Here is a 24,414-nt window from a genome sequence, read left to right on the forward strand (position 1 = left end):
TTTTACTTAACCTGTATAGTTTCGGGGGAAGTCGTGGCCTAATGGTTAGAGAGTCGGACTCGTAATCGAAAGGTTGCGAGTTCGAGCCCCCCGGCCGGCAGGGATTGTAGGTGAGGGGAGGGAATGTCCAGCGCTCTCTCCACCCTCAATACCACGACTGAGGTGCCCTTGAGCAAGGCACCGAACCCCCAATTGCTCCCCGGGCGCTGCAGCATGGCTGCCCACTGCTCCGGGTGTGTGTTCACGGTGTGTGTGTGTGTGTGTGTGTGTGCATTTGTTCACTACTCACTGCTGTGTGTGTGCACTTGGATGGGTTAAACGCAGAGCACCAATTTCGAGTATGGGTCACCATACTTGACAATACGTCACGACTTTACTGACTTTACTTTACTTTTAACCTATAATGTTAACTGACAGTTTTCTATATAAGCTGCTTTACCAAGACTTTTTCTCGTTTATGAAATATTGAAAAACATTCAATTTTTTGTTGCAGATCTATTTTTACTACATGTAATCATGTAATACTCGTTCCCATCAGATCTTCTTTAAATAATAATAATAATAATAATAATTAATAAAACCGCCACCTTTTACCACGAGGTGGCGGCATATGAACGGGTTTGACTCGACGCGTGGAGCATGGACTGAATTTGGCTTTTGAACTTAATTCCTCACTATTCTAACCATGTCCATTATTACAGATTTCTCGGCGTTTTAGTTTGTATTAAAGTAGTATTTAATCTTAAGAACGTTGTGCTTTCTTCAAGTCTACAAAATCTACTTGTGTTTTTGTTTCAGAAAACATTTCTGAAAAGCTAGCAATGGCTGAGAGTCTGAAAAACTGGAAACTCTCGATTCAAGTTCAACAACCACCACATTTTACCTACTTATCTCGTTGTTTTTGAGACTAACTGGTCAAGATTTAGGCCCAATGTATATTACATGCACATTTTCTAAAGAAATGCCTAGAAAGATACAATTTATATTTGTCTACAGAACCATAGATCATTACATCCTACAAGCTGATCATTTGCTGATCAACCTGCAACCAGGATCACAAAACAATTTTCCAAGGCTTCTGCACACCTCATTTCTGATTGTTTCTCAAGACGGCTACTGACAATCACATAAACAGATGACAGCATAAATAAAATAAAAAATGATGTAATGTTTTTTGTAAAATATGGAATAGTTTTGCACAGTTATGCTCAGCTCTAAGATTTTTTTTATCAGCATTTTGCACCTTTTGTTGTTTTCTAAGTAGCCTATATAGTCATAAGTTTACATACACCTTGCAGAATCAGCAAAATACTAATAATTAAAAAAAGAAGGATCATAAATTGCATGTTGCTTTATTTAGTACTACCCTGAATAAGCTTTTTCACATAACATACAGTTCACAAGACATAATAACATCTGCATTTAGACAAATGAAGCAGTTCAAAAGTTTATATATTGATTATCAATACTGTGCATCATTACCTGGATGATCCACAACTTTTTTTTATGATTTGTTTTATGGTAAGTCCCTTGTTTGCCCTGAACAGTCCTGTTCTGCAATGTTCTTCAGACAAATCCTCCAGGTCTTGTGCATTCTTCGGTTTTCCAGCATCTTCTGCATGTCTAGATTGTATGATTTTGTGTTCCATCTTTTCACACTGGTGACAACCGAGGGACTCATACACAACTATAACAAATGCTGAAAACATTCACTGATGCTCAAGAAGGAACACAATGCATTAAAAACAAGGGTGTGTAAACATTTGCACAGGATGATTGGGAGTAAATTGTTCTTATTTTGTCTTCTAGGAAATATGTAAGTCTTTTATGTAACTTCTGAAGTGCAGTACTAAAAAAGTTCTTTAAACAAAATAAAGACAATTTCCACCAATCATCATGTTCAAAAGTTCACCCCCCCCCCCCTGCTCTTAAAGGGATAGTTCACCCAAAAATGAAAAATCTGTCATCATTTACTCACCCTCCAGTTTCTCCAAACCTGTATGAGTTTCTTTCTTCTGTTGAGCACAAAAGAAGATGTTTTGAAGAACATTGGTAACTAAAGAGTTGACAGCAACCATTGACTTCCATATAGGAAAAAATACTGTAGAAGTCAATGGCTACTGACAACATTTTGGATATCCCAGTATTTTTCCTTATATTTCCAGCAGCCCCAGAACACAGAAATATGAGCCTGGACTACAAAACCAGTCTTAAATAGCACTTAAATAGCACAGGTGTATTTGTAACAATAGCCAACAATACCAATGGGTCAAAATTATTGAATTTTCTTGTATGCTTTAGATCATTAGGATATTAATCATGTTCCATGAAGATATTTAGTACATTTCTTACAGTAAATATATAAAAAAAATATTTTTAATTAGTATTATGCATTGATAAGGACTTCTTCTGGACAACTTTAAGGGGTTAAAGGCGATTTTCTCAATATTTTGATTTTTTTGCACCCTCAGATTCCAGATTTTCGGCCAAATATTGTTCTATCCTAACCATACATCAATGGAAAGCTTATGTATTTAGCTTTCAGATGGCATATAAATCTCAATTTTTAAAAAAATTGACCATTATGACTGGTTTTGTGGTCCTGGGTCACATATGTGTTCTCCTAAACTTTGTTCACTGTAAGTTTTAAAGCCCTGTCGCTTTATTGAGAAATAATAACCCAGACCTACAGATTAAGGTGAGAGGAGGTACTAGACTAGGTGGCAGGACTTTGGCACAGCCCGTCACACCGGAGATCCCTCGGTCCAAAACCGGCTGCAGTCGTTCCAATGTGACGTCATTGCTTCCGCAACCCCCCCACCCCCCCACCTCCCCCCAATGCCCCCCACCACCACCACCTCCCGTGTCGGCGGCTCTCGCCTGCTGCTGACTACACAATCCAACATGGAGTAATGAGAGATGGGGCTCCTCTTCGAGACCAGCGCGCAGTCTTCAGCCACGGCGGGCGACGCGAGGCGAGAAACCGTCGATATAGCCATCGGGATGTTGCATAACGCGAGGATTAACCAGATGCATTGCAAACCGTGACGGGTAAAGTGCAGTGCGCGGAGAAAGAACGAAAATAAGGAACGCCGAGAGACGGATTTGGGGGAAACTCGTTGATGCACTGGACTTTAAAAAAAAAGGCGAGGTGGAAAATCGAGACATGAAGCCCGAACGCTGCGTGCCCGCGGTGGGATATTATTTTTATTGTAGGTGAAACGTGGGGAAACATGACTGAGGAATCGCACCCAGACGAGTGAGTATTCACTTTTTGCGAAAACGACGCATGTGGACGCGAATGGAAATCTCATCCTGTGTCCAAGAATGCGTTCCCGAGCTAAACGAGGGGTCGGTCAGATGCAGGGAAATCGTGCATTTGCGCTTCTGAGAGAGACGCTGGAGATGTTAATACTAAGAAACAATGCAGTGTCAAAGAGATTTGAGTGCTGGGCCCCTGCTGCAGGGCTCTGGTCTCAAACCGAGAAGGGGGGAGGAGGAGGGGCTCGAGCGGAAACATTTTGTGGAGGGATCCTTTACTGAATACTTTACATCACGTCGACTCTAAAGGCGAATTAGCGCTGCGAAGAAGCAAATAGACGACTGCAAACTTTATAAACACCCAACCCTAGAGCAACCAGCTCGTATACGCTCCCAGAGCGGCCGTTCTTGGCGTCTTTCTTTGTGGTGGTCTGACATGCTATATTCGCCATTTCTTTTTCTTGAATCGCTCTCATTTGCATACTGTCCTTCATTCATAAAAATACAGACGGGGGCGCGCGCAGCAGAGAGAGCGCCTCCGAGCCGTGCTGATGGTAAAGCAGGCCCTATATAGCATATACAGGCCTATATGTGCTTTTAAATGTTGAATTTAATCAGACAGCTTCCTCCATTTGCAAGAAACAAAGGCGAATATAAACATGCAAGGAGTTGCATGATCGTAGCGCACAGTATTGGCAACAGTAGCCTATATACTTGTTTAGCAAGCACTGTTTGAGTATTTTTTGCCACATTCTTCTGCCTAACATAAACACTCATATCTCACGGTAGTTTGACTCATGTCGATCAAAGTCTCTCTAATAGTATTAGGGCCGAGTTAAACGGCCCGTTAACTTAGTGAGCTCTTAAGGGGCTTAAAATGAACTTTTGTAACATACACTCAACCCCTATTAACAAGGTGATGTTTATTTAGTCTGTCTTTTACGCAGGGATACGTTTTGATAAAACGATTATGTGAGTTTTTGTCGTTAATGCTAATGTAAAGACAATTATCCGTTTTAATAATTAATGAAGGAGACTGGTGTTGTAACATTTTTTTCAACGTATCTATAGCCTATAACTTGTATTTTTACAATGCAATACAGTATTCTATAGTAGGCTAATCTACTGTAAAATACTGTACAGTATTATAACACGTGTAAATTAAGGTGGTAAGGAGTGATGTGTTGTTATTACCCCCGTTGTAACGCCATAGATATTTTATATTCTGAGCTTTTAATTCATTATGATAATCATATTTACCTGTTCAGGAAACAACTAGTAAAATAGCTACAAAACAGGAAAAGAGTTTTAACATGTGCACGTGTTTGTGAAAGGAAAATGAAAATAAACACAGTTATCCAACAGTCAACTGTCTTCAAAACTTTTTTATATATATATTTATTATGTGTGTATTCATAATACCGTGATGTACAGTCCAATACAGGCCTCTTGTTTAGCGCAATCTGACTCGACTTGTAATCTTGTGAAATGCACCGACGTTGTAGGAATTGCTTGTTGTGCAAAAGTTACATTCTTCATTTTAATTGCTTGAACTCCACTTATATGTTACCTCTCCCTGAGATGTAACCCCGAAGCTGGTGGGGAATTTTTCTTATTTAAATTTATGGCACACTCACGCCCGTTTAAGTAAATACATGTGTCACACTGGGATGTAAAGGCCCATATAATAGCCTGAGGTTGTGAAATGTTGACTTTTATCGGCGGAGGGGAGGGCTGTGGGCTGCTCCAAAATGGGAGGAGGTTTCTGAGAAGGCGCTCCGGGAATGATTGTGAAGGGAAACAATGGCGAGAGGATTAAACAAAGATCCGGCGGAAGTGAAGCGGTGAAGCATAACTTCACTGTCACGCCCCTCGATTGTTTGATTCTCAATGAGGTGCCAATAATGAATGGATTACTCTGCACAATTCATTTCACTGCAAGGAAATCTTTAATAGGCATATCTCTCTTTTGTGCAGTCTTACCCATTATGGCCCCAGGTATCACAGTCTGAATGTCATTGCATGAAGTTGCAAAAACAAATGCTAGACTTTTTATCAGAGCTAACTTTACTGACCCCAAAACACTAATGCTTTTGATTTTCTTTGAATAACTTTTGAAAACAAACTTAAAGAAATAGTTCACCCCAAAATGAAAATTCTGTCTTTTACTCACCACAGAGTTGTCCAGAACTTGTTTGAGTTTCTTTCTTCAGTTGTGGACAAAAAAAGATATTTTGAATGATGTTGATGGTAGCCATTGACTTAGTATGGAAAAAAGTAATATGGAAGTCAATGGCTACCGTCAACTGTTTGGTGCCACACACTCTTCAAAATATATTATTTTGTGCTCAACTGAAGAAAGAAACCCTTACAGGTTTTAAATAACTTGAGGATGATTAAATTACAGGTTTTGTTTGTTTTTTAGGTGAACTATCATTTTAAGATTGTGAAATGGTTGCATTAAAAGTCATTTTTATGCAGATCGGTGTTTTGTTATCTAATGCAATGACATGCAGTGTTTAATTGTGCAGTGTTAAGGGTCTATATATATTTCGGGGGCCACTGTATCAACATGCTAAACATATTTATCACAAGACCTGGAGTGGAGCACAATTGTCAGACAGTTTGTTTTAATTTCTTATTATTTGAAAGTGTTGTTTAAGGACATGGGATTGGATGCATCACTTTATGTATTTTGAGTTCGCTTAAATGAAACTTTCTAAATAGGCTAAAGGATGTGCTTGGAATTAGCGTTGTTCTCGCTACTTCTTGTGCGTTATTGCAAATGACCTCTGGGCCATTATGTCTTGTGTCACGATGCATATCTGCTCTCGCGTCACATAAGTTCCATTATTCAAAATTAACTGGATAATTCAGGTTCATTGTGACTGAAAATTTAGATATCGATGTCACTGTTTGGGAATGCCAGGTTTAAAGGATTAAAAAATGAAAATCCATTCATTATTTGCTCACCCTCATGTCATTCTGTTGAGTAAATGGGGGTGAGATTTTTGTTTTGGTTGAACTAGTCCTTCAAAATGTTGAAGATTTCTGAGTTTTCTGGAAACTCTAGTATGCTGGTGTTTGATTGACTGTTTTTGGCTTGGAATGCAAGTTCCTCAAAAACGTGCTGAGCAAACCAGTGGCTCCCCGTTGGTAATGACTGTAGCCTGAAGGTGTGTGTACGTGCTCACGTGAACTGGCTGGCGCCCAGACCGCAGACCCGGATGCCCTCTCCAGCCTCTGGGCGCTTGGGAAGAGCCGTTGGGGAGGGGAGGAATGTGATCTATATTGATCACACCAGCGTGACCTATATGCAGCCCCATTATGGGTCAATAATATTTGAAAGGGGACGAGAGTGACATTGAGGTAAAGTCAGTCCAGATGAACCCTCTGCTGGTTCTTGCATAGTTCTGATGGATTTACGGTAAGGTGTGAGGGTAGTGAAGTGCAGAATGAAGAGACTGCAGCGCTGTGACGGGAATTAAGTTTTAAAGAGTGGAAGAAGATCGGAATGAAGCGTTTTTCCTTTGTATGTTGTTCAGTGTGTGGGAGACAATGGTTGCTATGGCAGCTGCATATGTCATTGCATTGTGTACACTGTGAATTAGCCACTTTCACGTTTACATTTAATCATTTAGAAGATTTAATCCAAAATGACTTTGTACAAAAAATTGTACAAGATAATCTTATAATCTGATTATCAAAATCTTACGCTATGAGCAAGCTGATATCATGGTAAAGTTATACATCACCAAAAAAAAGTATGTATAAATACAAACATATATATATATATCTAATCCCCCCCCCCTAAAAATCTATAAAAAATAATCCATAGATAAGTAATCATATGGCAATTCATATTTTTTTGTAAAGTCATGAGTAGTTTTATCTGTTTATGTAGACACAAACATAAAGAGATGGTATATGCATGATAAGTCTGAAAGTAATTTTACAGACTCCAGCTAAACCCCAGGCTGAGATAAAGAGGAAATGAACTCATGCTCTTCTTGTTTGCATTTATTTCTCAACATACGTTCTTTACAGATGTGCTGATTTTTTTCAACGCAAGTTTGTGTGTACGGCCTGTAATGTTCTCCATACTTTGATGTTCCTGGAGACAGTTCCTCTAAAGGAATAATTCACCAAAAAAGAAAATGTATTCACCCTCAGGCCATCTAAAATGTAGATGAGTTTGTTTCTTCATGGGAACAGATTTGGAAAAATTTAGCACTACACCATTTACTCCTCAATAGATGGGTGCCGTCAGAATGAAAGTTCAAACAGCTGATAAAAACATCTCAATAATCCACTAGCAATCCACACCACTCCAGTCCATCATTTATTCTCTTTTAAAGCAAAAAGCTGCTTGTTTGTAAGAAACAGATCCATCATTATGCTGTTTTAACATTAAACCATTGCTTCTGGACAAAATATGAGTCCATAATCCTTCATATTGTTTATCCAGTGAAAATGTCCATCCCTTGTTGTCCTCTTAAAATCAAAATTCAGACATATTTGTTTAGAGCTATTTAGAACCGCTTTTGTTTGTTTCTCTCCTGATTCAAATGAGACAACGTTTTAATAGAGAAAACAATATTCAAGACTGAGGACTTGTATTTTAGCTAGAAACAATGGTTTGAAGTAAAAATGCCTTGATGATAGATTTGTTTCCTACAAACACACAACTTTTCTCGTTGCAAGATGTTAATTGATGGACTGGAGTGGTGTGGATTATTGTGATGTTTTTATCAGCTGTTTGGACTCTCATTCTGACGGCACCCATTCACTGCAGAGCATCGATTGGTGAGCAAGTGATGTACTATCTGATTAACAAACATACACATCTACATCTTGGATGGCCTGAAGGTGAGTATATGGTGAACTATTATTTCAACCAGTTGTGTCTCAATGTACATCCCAAAATGACAAAATTCAAAAAAGAGGCTCCATTTCAGAATGCTGTTGTATATCTGTAAGTACATGTAAGTCATTGTGAAATGTTTTCAAGTTGAAGTCAAGCAATTTATGTGTTTTCTTTGATTAAAATGGTTGACATTTCCATTCTTTATAGATGCTTTTTTATTACCAAAGCAGCTGAGGGAACTATGAGGGTGATTTGGATTTGTATTTAGAAACTTCCGCTACACTTTTAAACTGTTTTGTTAGACATGAGCTGTGAAGCAAGTATGCATGAAAGTTGAAGTAGTAAATCAGCAGTTCTGATGTTGACTGGCGAATTCATTCCAGCATTAACATGAGGCAAAGATGAGCCTGTAATCGAGGCCTGTAGATGTCTGTTAAGTTCCCATGCTCTGCTGCAGTCAATATGTAAATTATGTTCTGAGAAATCCTCATCCCAAGTTTTGCATTCGTTAAACTGTCATATTTTGCACATGGTTGCACATAAACTAGGTTCAGCATTTTGGATGGCATTATCATATCTCTGCATAAGGCTCATCACTGACTTTAAACAACAACCAGAAATCTCATTAGCAAACCAAACATCATCCTCTTTAAGATTTCAATAGACACCTCATTTGCAATGCAGAGCTGTCATTTGTGAGTCAAGCCTGGGTCCAATCAGGCTGCCTAGGTTACTGATATATTAGCATAAGCTTTGACATCATTGAACCAAGAAGCGCAGAAGGCTCATCGCAAAGAGAATCGCAAATCCGCTTACTGACACTCAAGTCAGCATATTTCTATTTATAAATATTTGATATTTTTTATAAATATTCATTTGTGGCTGTCTATTTATGTATTTTTTTATTTACTTATTTTAATATATATATCTATCTATATATATAATATTATATATACATTTTGACCTTCATCATGACAAGTTTCACAGTTTCAAATGCAAAAACCCAAGAAAACTATTTGTTCATTTCTAAAGATATTTTTTTATTCATTCTTTAAAAAAATCTAATTGTATAATTACTGAGATATGTACAATTTTAAGATGTAAGGAAAATGTTTTTATTTCTTGCTTGATGGTTACACCACTTGACATTTATAGTTAATAATTCTGAATTTTTATTGAAAACGAAATGGGGTAACACTTTGGTCCCATTTGTTGATGCATTAATGAGCAGAACATTTGTTACAGTGTTTATGTTAATTAATTGAAATAGTGTTCATTGTCAGTTCATGTTAGCTCAGGTCCATTAAATGATATTAACAGACACTTTTGATTTTAATAATGTTGGAGTTAACATTGAATAATATTAATAAAGCAATTATTAGTGTACTGTCTCATGTAATAAATTATTTTTGAAGTATTTTTATTGTTAGTTCATATTAACCAATGCAGTTAACTAATGTAACAAATGGAACTTTATTGCTTAAAAAAAATGCATAAAAAAAAAAAAAATGCATGAAACCAACATGAATACAAAAAGTAACTTTCTGAAAACTCGCCACGTGTTTTAAACTAGACGTCTTCTTTTAATCATCTCTGACATTCTTATTTGTCGTTGAACCACATCACAACATCCTTGTGTCTCTCCCTGTAGTGACAGTTACATAGTGCGAGTGAAAGCTGTGGTGATGACGAGGGATGAGTCTAGCGGGGGTTGGCTGGCTCAGGAGGGCGGTGGTCTCAGTCGAGTGGGTGTCTGTAAGGTGGTCCCAGCTGACCTGGAGCTCCTGGGACGGAACGGCTTTCTCATCTTTGGAGAGCGGCTCAAAGACAAGCAGGTTAGAGAGCCGTCGACGTGTGCGAGTCTCCAAAAATCTGATTCTTCAATCCTAATCATTGTGTTTGTGTTGATCAGGTGATCCTGCAGTGCTTTCTGAAGAAGGATCTGGTCTACACTAAAGCCACGCCCACTTTCCATCACTGGCGAGTGGACAACAGGAAGTGTGGCCTGTCGTTCCAGAGCCCCGCCGATGCTCGAGCATTCGATCGCGGCGTGAGGAAGGCCATCGAGGACCTCACAGAGGGTGAGTGGGTCCGTGAGCAACATGAGAACGCTTTACTGTTTAATGTGTGACTAAGATTATAACATGAATCTTTTTTTTTTTTTCCTTCAGGCTCCACTACTTCTTCCTCCACGCTGCAGAATGAAGCCGAACTGGGTGATGATGATGTTTTCACGGTGAGTCTCGGCCTACAGTCTCTATACTGCCCACAAATGGCTTAAAAGCATGATTTAGTATTTATTTTCTATCAGAGGAGCCATAATTTTAGTATTTTCTTTAATATATCCAGCTTTGACAATCCTTAGTAATAAACATCAAGATTTACTTGCACAGATTGTTTTAATATGACAAATGTCATCTTTTTGCGCACATTTTTGAGTGATGAAACAAATTGTTGAAGTGATTAATTTAAACAGTTTGAACTGATTCATAGTAATGAATCAACAAAGGTTTTAGGCATTGCTTGACTTTATATAAGCAGAAAAATCATTGTGAATATATCATGAATATTCAACATATCAACAGCGTGTTATTATAATCTTTTTTCTATTCATTTATCTCTGAGAATAAATGCTATTAATGGGTCAGTTGCCAGTATTGTTCTGTTGGCTGGTTGTCACGTGTGTGTGTGTGTGTGGGCTGTGCTCAGGAAGTGACCTTTGCTCCCTTCGTCTTCCTATTGCTCCTAACTCAACACAACAATGCCACGCCAAAGCCTTTAGATACAAGAGTCCGTTTATCACACGCATGCATTCAGAAAGTCACGATTATACAGAGTTAAGAAACATGAATGTGTGTTACGTTTGGTTGGACTTCAGGCTTTAAGTGTTCAGCGATCAGCGTTTGCCATGGTCTCTCAGCAGTGGTGTTCCTCTAATCGCTAACTTTAGACGTTTATGACTCACAGCTATTCATACAAGCCCAGCCAGACACTGATTATTACTAATCAGAGTAGTCAGTCGCTCCTAAGTTTAGAGAGGGAGAGATGGGATGTGTGGTAGGTTTAGAATGGGCAGCAGCTGTTGGATGTCTAATTCCCTCTGAGGTAAAGTCTAAAGTGATAATTAGCACAGCCACAAATACATTTCCATCGAGACATTACACACAACTCTGCATGTACTTAGTATGCATGTAGTATGCATTCACACTTACATACACACATCTATCTATCTATCTATCTATCTATCTATCTATCTATCTATCTATCTATCTATCTATCTATCTATCTATCTATCTATCTATCTATCTAATACTACATTAAAAATGGTTAGCGTTCACTTAAAATCTTATGTTGAAAATTATAATATTTGTATATTATAATTAACAAATAAAAGAAGTTCTGTAATAAAAGTAAGAAATAAATAACATGTTTATAAATGAATGGTATAAATGATCTTATAATTTATATTTGAATACACCACATATATTTTCTTTTATTTGTTTATAATTATTGTTGTTTTTGAAAATAATAATATAGATGTTTTGTAAATAGAATAAAATGACTTGTGTATATTTACAGTAAAATGTTGTACATATTGTGCAAGTAAAATGAACATTCAAAGTAAAACATGTTTTTAACAGGACAATAGATGTACTTTAATGTTAAAATATTGTTAAAATAATTTTTGTTTGTTTGTTTTTGTAAAAGCTTTTAATTTCTGGTTGAAAACATAATACTGTTCAAAAGTTAAAATCCAAACAGATGCATCACATTTGCTTCTATTTTATTGAAATGGTAACTTCTTCTCATTTTCCTATGTTGTGCATATTTAGGTGTTTGCTTTTTGTTGTGTAGTTATTGTTTACTGCATTATTTAGTGCGTGTGTGTTTCACATGTGTCACCCTGATGCTGCAGCTGCCAGATTTGTGCTGTAAATTTAACAAACATGTTTTACAGTGAAGGGTAGATTTCAGTCTTTGCAGAAGAAAGGAGCCAGATGACTTTAGAGAGACGAGCTGCGTTTGTAATCATCTCAAGCTCTTTCTCTCTCTCTCTCACAAACACACACACACTGCTGGCTCTCGTTCAGGCTCCAGGTTTCAGGAAGAGCCACAGGAAGGAGACAGTGTGGATTTCAGGGGTTGAAGGTCAGAGATAATAGTGCTGATGATAGTACTCAAGCACTTCATTTACACAAACCTCGCGCACACATACACAGGGTCAAAGGTCAAGCAGAATGACCTGAGCTGTGTTGCTGTGGAACGAATGAAATGCTTTTATACATATCCATTTCTGTTTTTATACAAACACTTTCTTCTTTGTTTCTGACATGGTGAATGTTAAATGTGAAGTGATGATTTGATGCATTTCAATGTTCTGTTTTTCTGCTGAATCCAAGTTATAATTAATCTTATATCATGGTAACGTTATAAATCTCAACAAGGCTATTTTTGCTGGAAATTCAGCGAAAAATATAACTCTGTGACCCTTGTTCAAGGGCGGGGAGCCGTTTGGTTTGTGCCACCATGATCCTGCCAACATGCTCAAATTGGGAAACAATTTCTATTCTTGCTCTCTCTGTCTGTCTGTCAGAATGCCACAGACAGCTCGTCTAACTCTTCTCAGAAGAGAGAGCCGTCCATGCAGACGCTCGCACCAATCAGCTTCTCTGAGCCCCACCACTGCATTCTGGGACATCTCTACGACCAACACAGACACTCTGACCGCTTCTACCTGGAACAGGTGAGTTTGTATGAATAATTTGTTTGTGCAAAATTTACTAAAGTTATGATGTCATCACAATGTACTGTTTTAGTGTACTTTGACTACTTACTTGCAGTATATTATTTAAACACTAGGGGCAGTATATTGTTTACATTTTTACATAATTTTTAAAGAATTTTAACTATTTTATAAATTTGTTTGAATGTTACTTCTGAGTTTGAATCTTTTTTAAATAAATAAACAACTTTACTTAAAATAAAATTGTTTTTAGAAATTAAATTATATAACCATTTTATTCATAAATAGATTATTTTAATGAAATACAGTTATAGATACAAGTATTAATTTAAAATGTATACTTTATATATATGTCTTATTTGTGTATTTTTGAGTATACGAATGTGTGTGTGTGTGTGTGTGTGTGTATATATATATATATATATGTATGTGTGTGTATATATGTAATTTACTACATTTTAAAATTCAGTATGATAAAGTGATTTTGTAAATAAAATTTTTAGTATTATAAAGTGTTAAATAATGTAATAATTAATCAAAATCAATGTTCATGCAAAGGGTTTGTTCTTGCAAACTGGGTTTTTCTCACTCAGTCCACTGGGTCAACAAAAGAAAGGGCTGAGTTTGATTCTTTTAAGGAATCAAGACTAAAGAACACTAAAGTATAGCAATAATAACTTCTACATATGAAAGAACATGGGTAAAACACGTCTTAATTTAATAATAAAAGGCATCACACTGTTAAACTTGTTTTAGTGTGATATTATGCTTTTCCTCTTTATGCTTTAAAAAATAACCAGCGGCAATATGTTATGCTGATTGTTTATCATAACATATTCAGATATGTGTTCAGGATCATCTGCTAACTTTTCAGATATTTCTCTCTGGATGTCTATCCATCTTGTGTTTAACTTTTTTTGTTTCTGCCGTACAGACGGTGCCCATGTTCCCGTGTTCCCGTCACGTAAGGTTTCACGAGGAGGAGGAGATCGTCCGGATTAACCCGCGCGAGCGCTCTTGGTTAAAGGGCTACGAGGACTATCGCCACGCCACCACCGCGACGCGGGCCAAACCTCTGCGGCCGGACGCCACGGACGCTTACGTTCACCTCGCTAAGAGCGAACCTCGCAAACACGACTACACTTACTCGTACCCACTCAGTGGGGACGGACACACTCCCCGCGACGGCAAAACGGGCATCGGCGGCGGCGTGGTCACCGGTCAGCCGCAGCCACTCACCGCCAAATGGCTGCCGCGACGCGTGGAGGACAGCAGAGAGCGCTTACGGTGTGTGTACTGTCAAAACATGTTCAGTCCGGCCGAAAACGGACGCGGGCGCTGCCAGGAAGCTCCGGACCCCGTGCAGACGTGCATTCGCCGGGTGAGCTTCATGTGGTGCGCGGACAGCCTGCTCTACCATTGCATGTCGGACCCCGAGGGCGACTATTCGGACCCCTGCTCCTGCGACGCCAGCGAAGAGCGCTTCTGCCTGCGCTGGCTGGCGCTCCTGGGACTGTCGCTGCTAGCGCCCTGCATGTGCTGCTACGCGCCGCTGCGAGCGTGTTACCACTGCGGCGTCGCGTGCCACTGCTGCGGCGGCAAGCACAAGGCCTCGGGATGAGCGGGAAAACGCGAGCACACCTGCAGCTTGGAAAAGTGGAAGAACGAACTTATGGCTGCATTTGTGTTTCGCTTTGTTTTTGTTTTTTCCTTCCCGCTGAGTTTCGGAGGGTTGGTCCATTTTTGTTTCGTTTTCTCAATTTAATTGTACTGGACAGCTGTCCTGGTTTGTATTTTTCTTTGTTTTTAAAAGAGTAACCCTCAGCTTCCATTTAAAAGACTACACACTATAAATATTCATTTATATATGAAAAGTATATATAAATATATGTAGATATAAATATATAAATCCAGGTACTTTATATTTTTATGCTCATGTGCTTTGAAGGTTTGAGTTGTAATCTTCCTTCCGTCTCGTCTGTTTTAATATGTTCGTTTGATTTGATTTTACTCTCCAGTCAGAGGCGTCTCTTCTACTGTGATCCACTCCGTCTAGATAAGACAAACACAGAGGAATCCAAAATAGCTGACCTGTAGGATGGTAGATCTTGTGTGTGTTTGTATGTGTGTGTGTGAGGTCAGAACGGATGTGGGAAATTACATTTTGCCAAATTGCCAATATTAATTTGCTGTGTGGAAGATGGCAAACACATTGCTGCCCAAATGTAAAGTACGTGTGTGGGTGAATCTCATGTGCAGGTCATATTTTACCCCAAAATCAAAAGAAAACAGGCTTTATTTTGCCTATTTTAGGAGCTTTTAGCATTGTGGCATTATTTTTATGACACTTATTTCCCGTCCAAAGTGTCATTACTATGGAAGGCCGTTTCCGCCACTCAACGAAAAATAAAAAAAGGTAATTGCGACTTTTTATCTCATAATTCTGACTTTTTCCTCGCAATTGCGTGTTTATATCTCGCAGTTCGGACTTTATAACACACAATTGCAAGTTAAGTCAGAATTGTGAGATATAAACTTGCAGTTCTGAGAAAATGTCAGTATTTTTTCTCCTCAGAATTGGACTTTGTAAAGTTTATTGCACACAATTCTGAGAAAAAAATCAGAATTGCGTGTTTATATCCGGCAAAGTCTTTATAACTTTATAAGACTTTCTAACTCATAATTGCAAGTTTATATATATATATATTCAGTGGTGGAAACAGGCTTCCATACATTACACTGTAAAACAGTTTTTCACTCAGAAACTGCTTGTGAATTTCACAAATTGAATTGAAATTTTAAAGTAGTAAGACTTTAAAAAGTAGTAAATGTTTCTTGTTACATAGCAGTTACTCCAATTGAGTAAGTTGTTGCACAGCTGTAATAATTAAACGTGCTTGTCAAGAAATTAATATCACAATGCAAATACCTAAAAATGGGTTTTGCTTTTGGGGTGCAATGTGAGCCGAACATGTTCTTAAAGGGTTTTGTGAGATGTATGTGCCTGTTATCGATGTTTTGAAATGAAAACCAGCCTCAAAATCGATGTAGAGGACGAAAAACAAGATGTCTTTTTTTCTCCGCCTTTGTCTTAAGCACAACACAAACTAGTACAACTAACAAACAAGAAAAAAAACAACCATCTGAACACTGTGCAAGTTGTTGTGAAGTTCTCAAAATATATTTCCAATTGCTGGCCTATCAGCATCATCCTTCAAAACAACATCCAGCCAATCAGTGGACTGTGACAGCGTTGTAATGACGACTGTGATCCTATTTGTCAGCTGATGTTTTATGTCCTGTTTGTCTCTCTTTCTGGTGTCTATCCTCGATCTTCTTCTGAAAAGCTTTTGCAGTAGTACTATCTGGCGCGTGACTAAAGAGGAGCAGTTTTATTTTTTTATTGGTGTCCAGGAGAGTGAGTTCTCTGTCTGTCTGATGCTCCTGAACATACTGAGATTAAAAGAAAGTGCCTGAATCAGCCAGTGCGTCTCACGCCTTCTGTCCATTTCCAAATGCTACGCTCTCGTGACATCCTTTACTCACATTTGGGACAAGGATGTTTCTATTACAAAAGATAAAACCTGATCACGACGAGGTGTTACTGTTGAATCTCTTCCATGTTAGTCTGGTATTTTCCTCTAACTGCAAAAGGCTACGCAAGTCAAGATCATTTGTTGTTGAGCGCAACAGTAGGGTTTCAGAAGTAAAAATCATATTAATTTTCTCCATAGGGATATTCAAATTTAGTAACAACAACATAAATGTTTTGCAAGCTCAGAAACTGCTAAATGTTGGTACAATGTCAGAAATTTCAAATGTATTTAAAAACTGTTCCCAACACTCAAACTATTTATATATTTGTATATATTTGAATATTTTGTAACAAATATATCAATAAAATATATTGAATATAAATATTTTTTCGTATATATATATATATATATATTTAAAATTATATTTTCCATATCTCTATATATGCACATCAATGTTTTTTGAGCTTCAAGAGGATACTATTATAGTTTTTATTATTTTATTGAATCGGGTTTTATTTTTATATTTTTTAAGTTTTAGCACTTTTATATATGTCTATGTAGTTTTGATCCATTTTGGTTTCTGTTTTAGTAATTTTAGTACATTAGGTTAAACTAAATTAAAATGAGAAAAGTTGCCTCTGAAACTATAAGTTTTATTTTATTTTAAGTAATATTTTCATTATAAAATAATATATATATAAAAATATTCATTTTTAATGCTTTTAATTTTAGTTTCAGTTTTAGTTAACTAAAATGACCCTGATGCGCATACACATATTTATATGTATTATGAATTATAACATTTTATTGATTTATACAATTTACAATGCTCTATGGGAAGATCAGTTTGTTTCTTTTTCCAACAATTCTGCATCAAATCAAAATTTGTAATATGTTGTTCGTTTGCTAGGTTTTAAAACTCTATACGGAAGTCTTTTCTTTTAAATGCCTATGGAGAAAAGGAATGTGAAAAAGGAATTTTAAAAAAAGTGATTGGCCACTTTTGCATGCTATTTCTGTCACATCATGCTCACCATTACCACATACATTACCATATATACCATATATTTTATATCAGCATCAAACCATTCCGATTGGGTATATTTTTTTGTGTTGCACACTTTCAATGAGGACAACTTTTCTGTTTTAGGTGGAAATAAATGCCAAGAGACTAGAAAACAATGATAGACGAATGGTAGTAAGTCACGCAGATGTTTGACTGTTCAATATTATTGGAAAGCATGTGTGTGGCCACTGTCCAATGAGAAACTGTGCATGAATTACACGTGACAGTGTTTGTGCAGAAAGCCGGGCACGTGCTGGCATGTCCCATAGCCCAACTCTATTATTCTCGACTGCATCTTCCTCTGCATTATCCAACAGAATGTGCAACCATTGTAATGCCAAGTCAAAAACATCTTAATCGTGAGCTCCTGAATGAGTGAATAACAGCTTGAGTGGGACAGATGGGGAGAGGGAGGGGGTCCCAAAGGCCTTGTCCAGCTTTGGAACTGTAACTACAAATAGCATCAAATTCCAACATGTGCAGACATTTAGACCACGCTGGACTCAACAGGAGTCCTTCTTTGTCCTCTTCCCACTGTTAACGCTGAGGAATCAGGTAACAGCACACTAATGCATATACCACAGCACGGATGACCAAAACGCCTCACAACATGACGAAGCAGTCATCCTGTTATAATCTGGTTTTGTCATTTCGTCTGCTCACAGATTTGTCGGTTATAATAGGAGTGTACTAGTTTTGTCATTTCATCTGATGATAGTTTTGGTTGAGAGCGTATAAGTTTTGTTCTGTTTTTGTTGTTTTGTTTCATCTATTGACATCTTTGTTAATGGGCCATTCTGATATGTATCTGTTTGTTTTTTGTTAATTAAAACTCAAGCATTCTAGTTTTTCATTTTGTCAGCTTTGTTTATAATGTCAGCATATGAATTATATCATACTTACGTCTATTTTTTTGTTGATTATAACAAAAGTTCTACTTTTGTCTAGTTGAGTAGTTTTGTCTACTGATGTCAGCTGTATTTGTTGTTTTGTTGACATATTTGTTGATTTCAATGGTAGTGAACTAGTTTTGCCATTTTAGTTTGGTAATTTCAATCACTGACAACTTCATTTAGGTACATCTCAAAAAATTAGAATATCGTGAAAAAGTTCATTTTTTCTTGTAACTTATTTCAAAAAGTGAAACTTTCATATATTTTAGATTCATTACATGTAAAGTAAAACATTTCAAAAGTTTTTTTGTTTTAATTTTGATGATTAGAGCTTACAGCTCACGAAAGTCAAAATTCCAGTATCTCAAAATATTAGAATATTTCTATTTGAGTTTCAATAAATAACCAACCCTACAGTTCAGGATTCAGGATCTCTCTTGTTCTTTGAAACCACAATAAAGGGGAAGACTGCTGACTTGGCAGTGGTCCAGAAAACAAACATTGACGGAGAGGGTAAGTCACAGAGGGTCTTTACTGAAACGTGTGACTGTTTACAGAGTGCTGTATCAAAGCATATTAAATGCAAAGTTGACTGGAAGGAAGAAATTGGATAGGAAAAGGTGCACAAGCAACAGGGATGACCGCAAGCTTGAGAATACTGTCAAGCAAGGCTGATTCAAACACTTGGGAGAGCTTCACAAGGAGTGGACTGAAGCTGGAGCCAGTGCATGAAGAGTCACCACGCTCAGACGTCTTCAGGAAAAGGGCTACCAAGCCACTTCTGAACCAGAGACAACGTCAGAAGCGTCTTACCTGGGCTGTGGAGAAAAAGAACTGGACTGTTGCTCAGTGGTCCAAAGTCCTCTTTTCAGACAAAAGTAAATTTTGCATTTAATTTGGAAATCAAGGTCCCAGATTCTGGAGGAAGAGTGGAGAGGCACATAATCCATGTTGCTTGAAGTCCAGTGTGAAGTTTCCACAGTCAGTGATGATTTGGGCTGCCATGTCATCTGCTGGTGTTGGTCCACTGTGTTTTCTGAAGTCCAAAGTCAACGCAGCCATCTACCAGGAAATTTTAGAGCACTTCATGCTTCCTTCTGCTGACAAGCTTTATGGAGATGCTGATTTCATTTTCCAGCAGGACTTGGCACCTGCCCACACTGCCAAATGTACCAAAAGCTGGTTCAATGACCATACTGTTACTGTGCTTGAATGGCCAGCAAACTCGCCTGATCTGAACCCCATAGAGAATCTATGGGGTATTGTCAAGAGGAAGATGAGAGACACCAGACCCAACAATGCAGATGACCTGAAGGCCGCTATCAAATCAACCTGGGCTTCCATACCACCTCAGCAGTGCCACAGGCTGATTGCCTCCATACCACGCTGCATTGATGCAGTAATTCATGCAAAAGGAGGCCCAACCAAATATTGAGTGCATAGAAATGAACATACTTTTCAGAAGCCGGACATTTCTGTTTAAAATATCCTTTTTTTATTGATCTTATGTAATAATCAAATTTTCTGAGACGCTGAATTGTGGGTTTTCATTATCTGTAAGCAATAATCATCAAAATTTCAAGAAATAAAGGCTTGAAATATTTCACTCTATGTGTAATGAATCTATATAATATATGGGTTACACTTTCTGAAATGAGTGGCAAAAAATATTGACATTTTTCATGATATTCAAATTTTTTGAGATCAGTACATCTATACATTATAGCTGTGTAATGTCAGAATTAAGAATAGGGTGTTAATCGTTTGCCGCTCAGCAGGCATATTTAACCTTATAACACGCTCATTTGTATGCATTAGTGTCAGATTGGTCCATCTTCCTGATTGTGTGAAGCTGAACCCAGTCACCCCAACCTTACTCCCAGACTACAGGAGGCGCCGTGATGACGCTCCCCCATCTCATTCAGGACCCTGTCGTGCAGTCGCATGGATTTGCGAATGAGTGTTTGTGCAAAGCGGCTTCCTCCCAGTTGGGAACACAGATACACACACCAGGATGTTATTGTGCGTGACACACAACTAAGAGTTTGAAGCGTGTGTGTGAGAAAGATGAAGGTCAACAAAGATTAAATGGACATCGATATCAACACTGTAGCTTTATACAAAAGAACAAGGAAGAGGGAGGAAATAGAGATGTTCAGAGAGCGAGAGGGGAGTGAAGGAGCCGCCTGTGTCTCCAGAGGAGTCTTCCCACACTGAGCAGGGACCTCAGAAGGAGCCATGCGTGCGTGTGCGTGTGTTTGCAGGAAAAGAGAAGGTCGGGCCAGCATTGTCCCTTTCCCCGTGTACACCCTTGTTTGTTTACTTTCAGCAGTAGTTATCTGGCAACCTGTCAGCAGGGCCGGAGAGGTCACGGTAATGAATTTACTGCATTAGTCTGAGGTCAGCTGGAAGCCTTTTGGACAGCGCACGTCTCCGTGGAGCGATACAGCGCTTCAAATCCGGTTAAAGTGCATTTTAAGAGTCCAAGTCTGGAGTTTTTGGTAGCGTCTGGATCCTTGAGACTAAAGTATTGAGAGAGACACAGTAAAAATTGTCTCAATAGAGCCATGGGAGCAGTTTCGTATGAGCAGACAGCGTGATGGGAAACAGACCCGGATCTGGAGCGGGAAGGAAGTGGATGAACACATTGCATGTTACCTTTACACTCCTAACCCTCTGGTGTTGTTCAGTCATTTTAGGGGGAAAAAAATGCATTAGAATAGAGTGCATTAGTGTCCGCCCCCTTTTTCAGCGACGCTGATTCCAGAAGTATTTCTTCCACTCATTCTTCCCAAAGGGATTTATAATAAGTCTTCGTTAAAGTGCTATAAGCCATGAACCAAGCCAACCAGATACGTGGTGATTCACAATAGTACAAGCTTTGATTTGAAGCAAAGACATTTTTGAAAATCCAACAAAAAGGCAAAAATACAAGACTGGGCTTTAATAAGGGAAAGAACTACAATCCCATGAAGCACTGCAAATTATATAATTGAATTAAAACTATCCATTTAAAGTTGCTGATTGTATATATAGAAATAATATACTATTGACATATAAAATATATAAATAACATCAGTGGAAAAAAAATAAAACACAACCGTGAAACTCTACAACAGTGGTGAGAGTATTTTTTGACCAAAGAGCCATTTTCTTTCCATTTTTTTGTAAATTTTTACAAAAGAGCCACAGTAAAAATATTATATAATATTACTTAAAAAAAAGTAATTATTTTTTTATAACAAATATGCAAGAATCAATTAATTAATTGTGCAAGGCTTTCACTGTGAGGTTGAGTTTACCATCTGAGGAGCATAAATCCTCAGACGTCTGTGTGTGTGTGTGTGTGTGAGAGAGAGAGAGAGTAAGTGAAAAACAAAGTACAGTCTGCATTGTGACTACTCACCAAGGTGGGCATTTTGATATATGTGACCCTGGAACACAAAACCAGTCATAAGTCGCAAAGGTATATTTGAAGCAATAGCCAACAATTCATTGTATGGGTCAAAATTATAGATTATTCTCGACCAAATATTGTCCTATCCTAACAAACCATACATCAATGGAAAGCTTATTTATTCAGCTTTTAGATGATATATAAATCTCATCACCTGAAAGCTGAGCCTTATGACTGGTTTTGTGGTCCAGGGTCACATATTTCTGTTACACAGTCAGATTCAAGAGCATGTAAAATTACTGGACAATAAACAGCTTTTTGAGTGGTGAGTGGACTCTAATGTAAATGCTTCTGATTAGACATTGCATTCAAGAAATCAACAGATATGGCTGTGATTGGCTACACTTCTCAGCGCTGCATGATCACGTATAAGCAGAAACCTTTGATGCTATTCACTTGTCATAATTACTTGTGACATTCTACTTGGAGCTGTTCACACCCTTGGACTCGGACTCAGAACTATCGCACTATCAGTGCCTAAATATAGCGCCTAAAGGCCTTTTTACACTGAACACCAGTGGTGGACAAAGTACACAGATCAAGTACTTGAGTAAAAGTACAGATACGTATAATAAAATATTACTCCAGTAAAAGTAAAATTACTGCTTTTTCAATTTTACTCGAGTGAAAGTACAAAAGTACTAAATTTTTTATGAACTTAGGTAAAAAAAGTACTGATAGGTAGATTAATTTTGACTATTTATATAGACTACTTTATTTAATTTTATATTAGCACATATTTTTTAATAATCCTACAGCCCAAAATACCTGGAATTTTCCCAAAATCACCACTATATGGAATCAAGATATATATTTGTAGTTGATATGCTGATGAGAGTGATGTAGTAGTTCACTGTGAAGCGTACAAAACAGATTTGACCAGTAAGAAAAAAAGTGTTTTAAAACTTGTTTTGCAGAACGTCAGTTATATATGACATGAGAATTAGGCCTGAAGTTAGGAAGACCATTTTAAGGAAAATATAATTATATTTTCATAATGATTTTTTTCTGTTAAAACACCCCTGGCCAAATGCCTCCAGAGGGCATCACTTCCCACTCTGATAATTACTCTAGTTACCATGTTCTGAACATCACATCCTTTCTCTTTCCCTCAGATGTAATCTATCTAGGTTGTTGAATAAAAATATTAGGACTTTATATCTAAAACCTAGCACCAGCAAGCTTGTTAGCTAGACAGTTAGCATCAGCTAACAATATTTACATATTTTTAGTATGGTTATGAATAAACATTCATATCTGTCCACTCAGCTAGATGATCTAAACAATATAAAAATTTATACTGTTGATAAACAATATAAAAACAGACGTCACATAGGGCTAAATGCGTAGCATTTTAATAAAACTGCTAACGTTACAGCAGCAGGGAATATGAACGTGCATAAGTTATTTAATCTGTTATTTTAATGTTTTGTTTTTTTACCTAAAACATAACATTAGAGACACTGACATTGATCTGTCTGCATTCAAGCATTTCAGTGAGCTTAAATAGATCACCCTTTACAGCAGATTTAGTTCACAAACAACTGACAGTTTTGACCTAAATATGATTTTCAGTTACAATAATTAATCCTAAAATTTGACATTAGTAACTTATTTTCTCAGCATCAGTCGCGTGCTCACAAGATCTCCCGGCTCTTACTTGTGAGTCGAGTTCACTGGAGACTCGCTCTAAACGGTTCATTTGAATCAGTGAGTTGTCGACTTGAGAACAGCTGCAATCGGATCATTCAAGTTCGTGAGTGAATCGTTTGGTGCGATTTGCGAACCGATTTAACAGGTTCATTGAAAAGAATCAGTTTGTTCATGAATCAGACACCGCTTCTGTGTCTCGGAGCGCATGATATATTATATTATGGAGATATGTTTTATGAAATATAGTGAAGTAAAAAGTACGATATTATGCTTTAGAATGTAGTGAAGTAAAAGTCCAGTAAAGTACAGATACTAAGTTTTACTTCGTTACTGACCACCACTGCTGAACGCAAAAATTCAGTGCGAATGATTCTTTTGAATCAAAACAATAGATCCCTTTGGGGCTACACCAGGCACCATCATTCATTGCGCAAAAAAGCAAGGTTGTTTTTTTTCATCCTGTATGTCGATTTTTCCTAAGATCACGTGGCCGGAGCAAAAATCTAAAGGCAAGCTTCTGGAGATTTTTGAGTTTTCTCAACATGTTTTTTTCAGTTTATACACCAAAAAGTTGAGAAAACTCAAAAATCTCCTGAAGCTGGTAGCCTTTTTAAGTTTTCTTAACTTTTTTTTTTTTTTTTTTTTTTTAAGTTATAAATAGTTTGGGTTTCTGGTGTAGAACCAAACTTTAATTATCTTAAAGGGATAGTGCACCCAAAAATGAAAATTTGATGTTTATCTGCTTACCCCAAAGGCATCCAATATGTAGGTGACTTTGTTTCTTCAGTAGAACACAAACAAATATTTTTAATTGCAGTCTGTCAGTCATATATAATAGCAGTCAATGGGACCCACAGCTTTGAGAGAAAAAAAAAAACATACACAGACAAAACCAAATTAAACCCTGGACCTGGTCCATTTGAGAGATGATAATAAT

At 37.5% G+C, this 24,414-nt stretch overlaps 1 protein-coding gene across 1 annotated transcript; it reads left to right on the plus strand.

Moving 5' to 3' along the window:
- The first annotated feature begins 2,920 nt into the window (after positions 1–2,920).
- spred2a (sprouty related EVH1 domain containing 2a) lies at positions 2,921–16,353 on the plus strand. Its single transcript, XM_079421165.1, has 6 exons — positions 2,921–3,259; positions 9,780–9,963; positions 10,041–10,209; positions 10,300–10,364; positions 12,723–12,872; positions 13,807–16,353. Exons 1-6 carry the CDS (start codon positions 3,234–3,236, stop codon positions 14,491–14,493), a joined length of 1,281 nt encoding a protein of 426 aa, XP_079277291.1. The 5' UTR covers positions 2,921–3,233; the 3' UTR covers positions 14,494–16,353.
- Positions 16,354–24,414: the final 8,061 nt, after the last annotated feature.

The sequence above is a fragment of the Barbus barbus genome (assembly GCF_936440315.1).
Source record: "Barbus barbus genome assembly, chromosome: 7".
In the NCBI taxonomy this organism is placed as follows: Eukaryota; Metazoa; Chordata; class Actinopteri; order Cypriniformes; family Cyprinidae; genus Barbus; species Barbus barbus.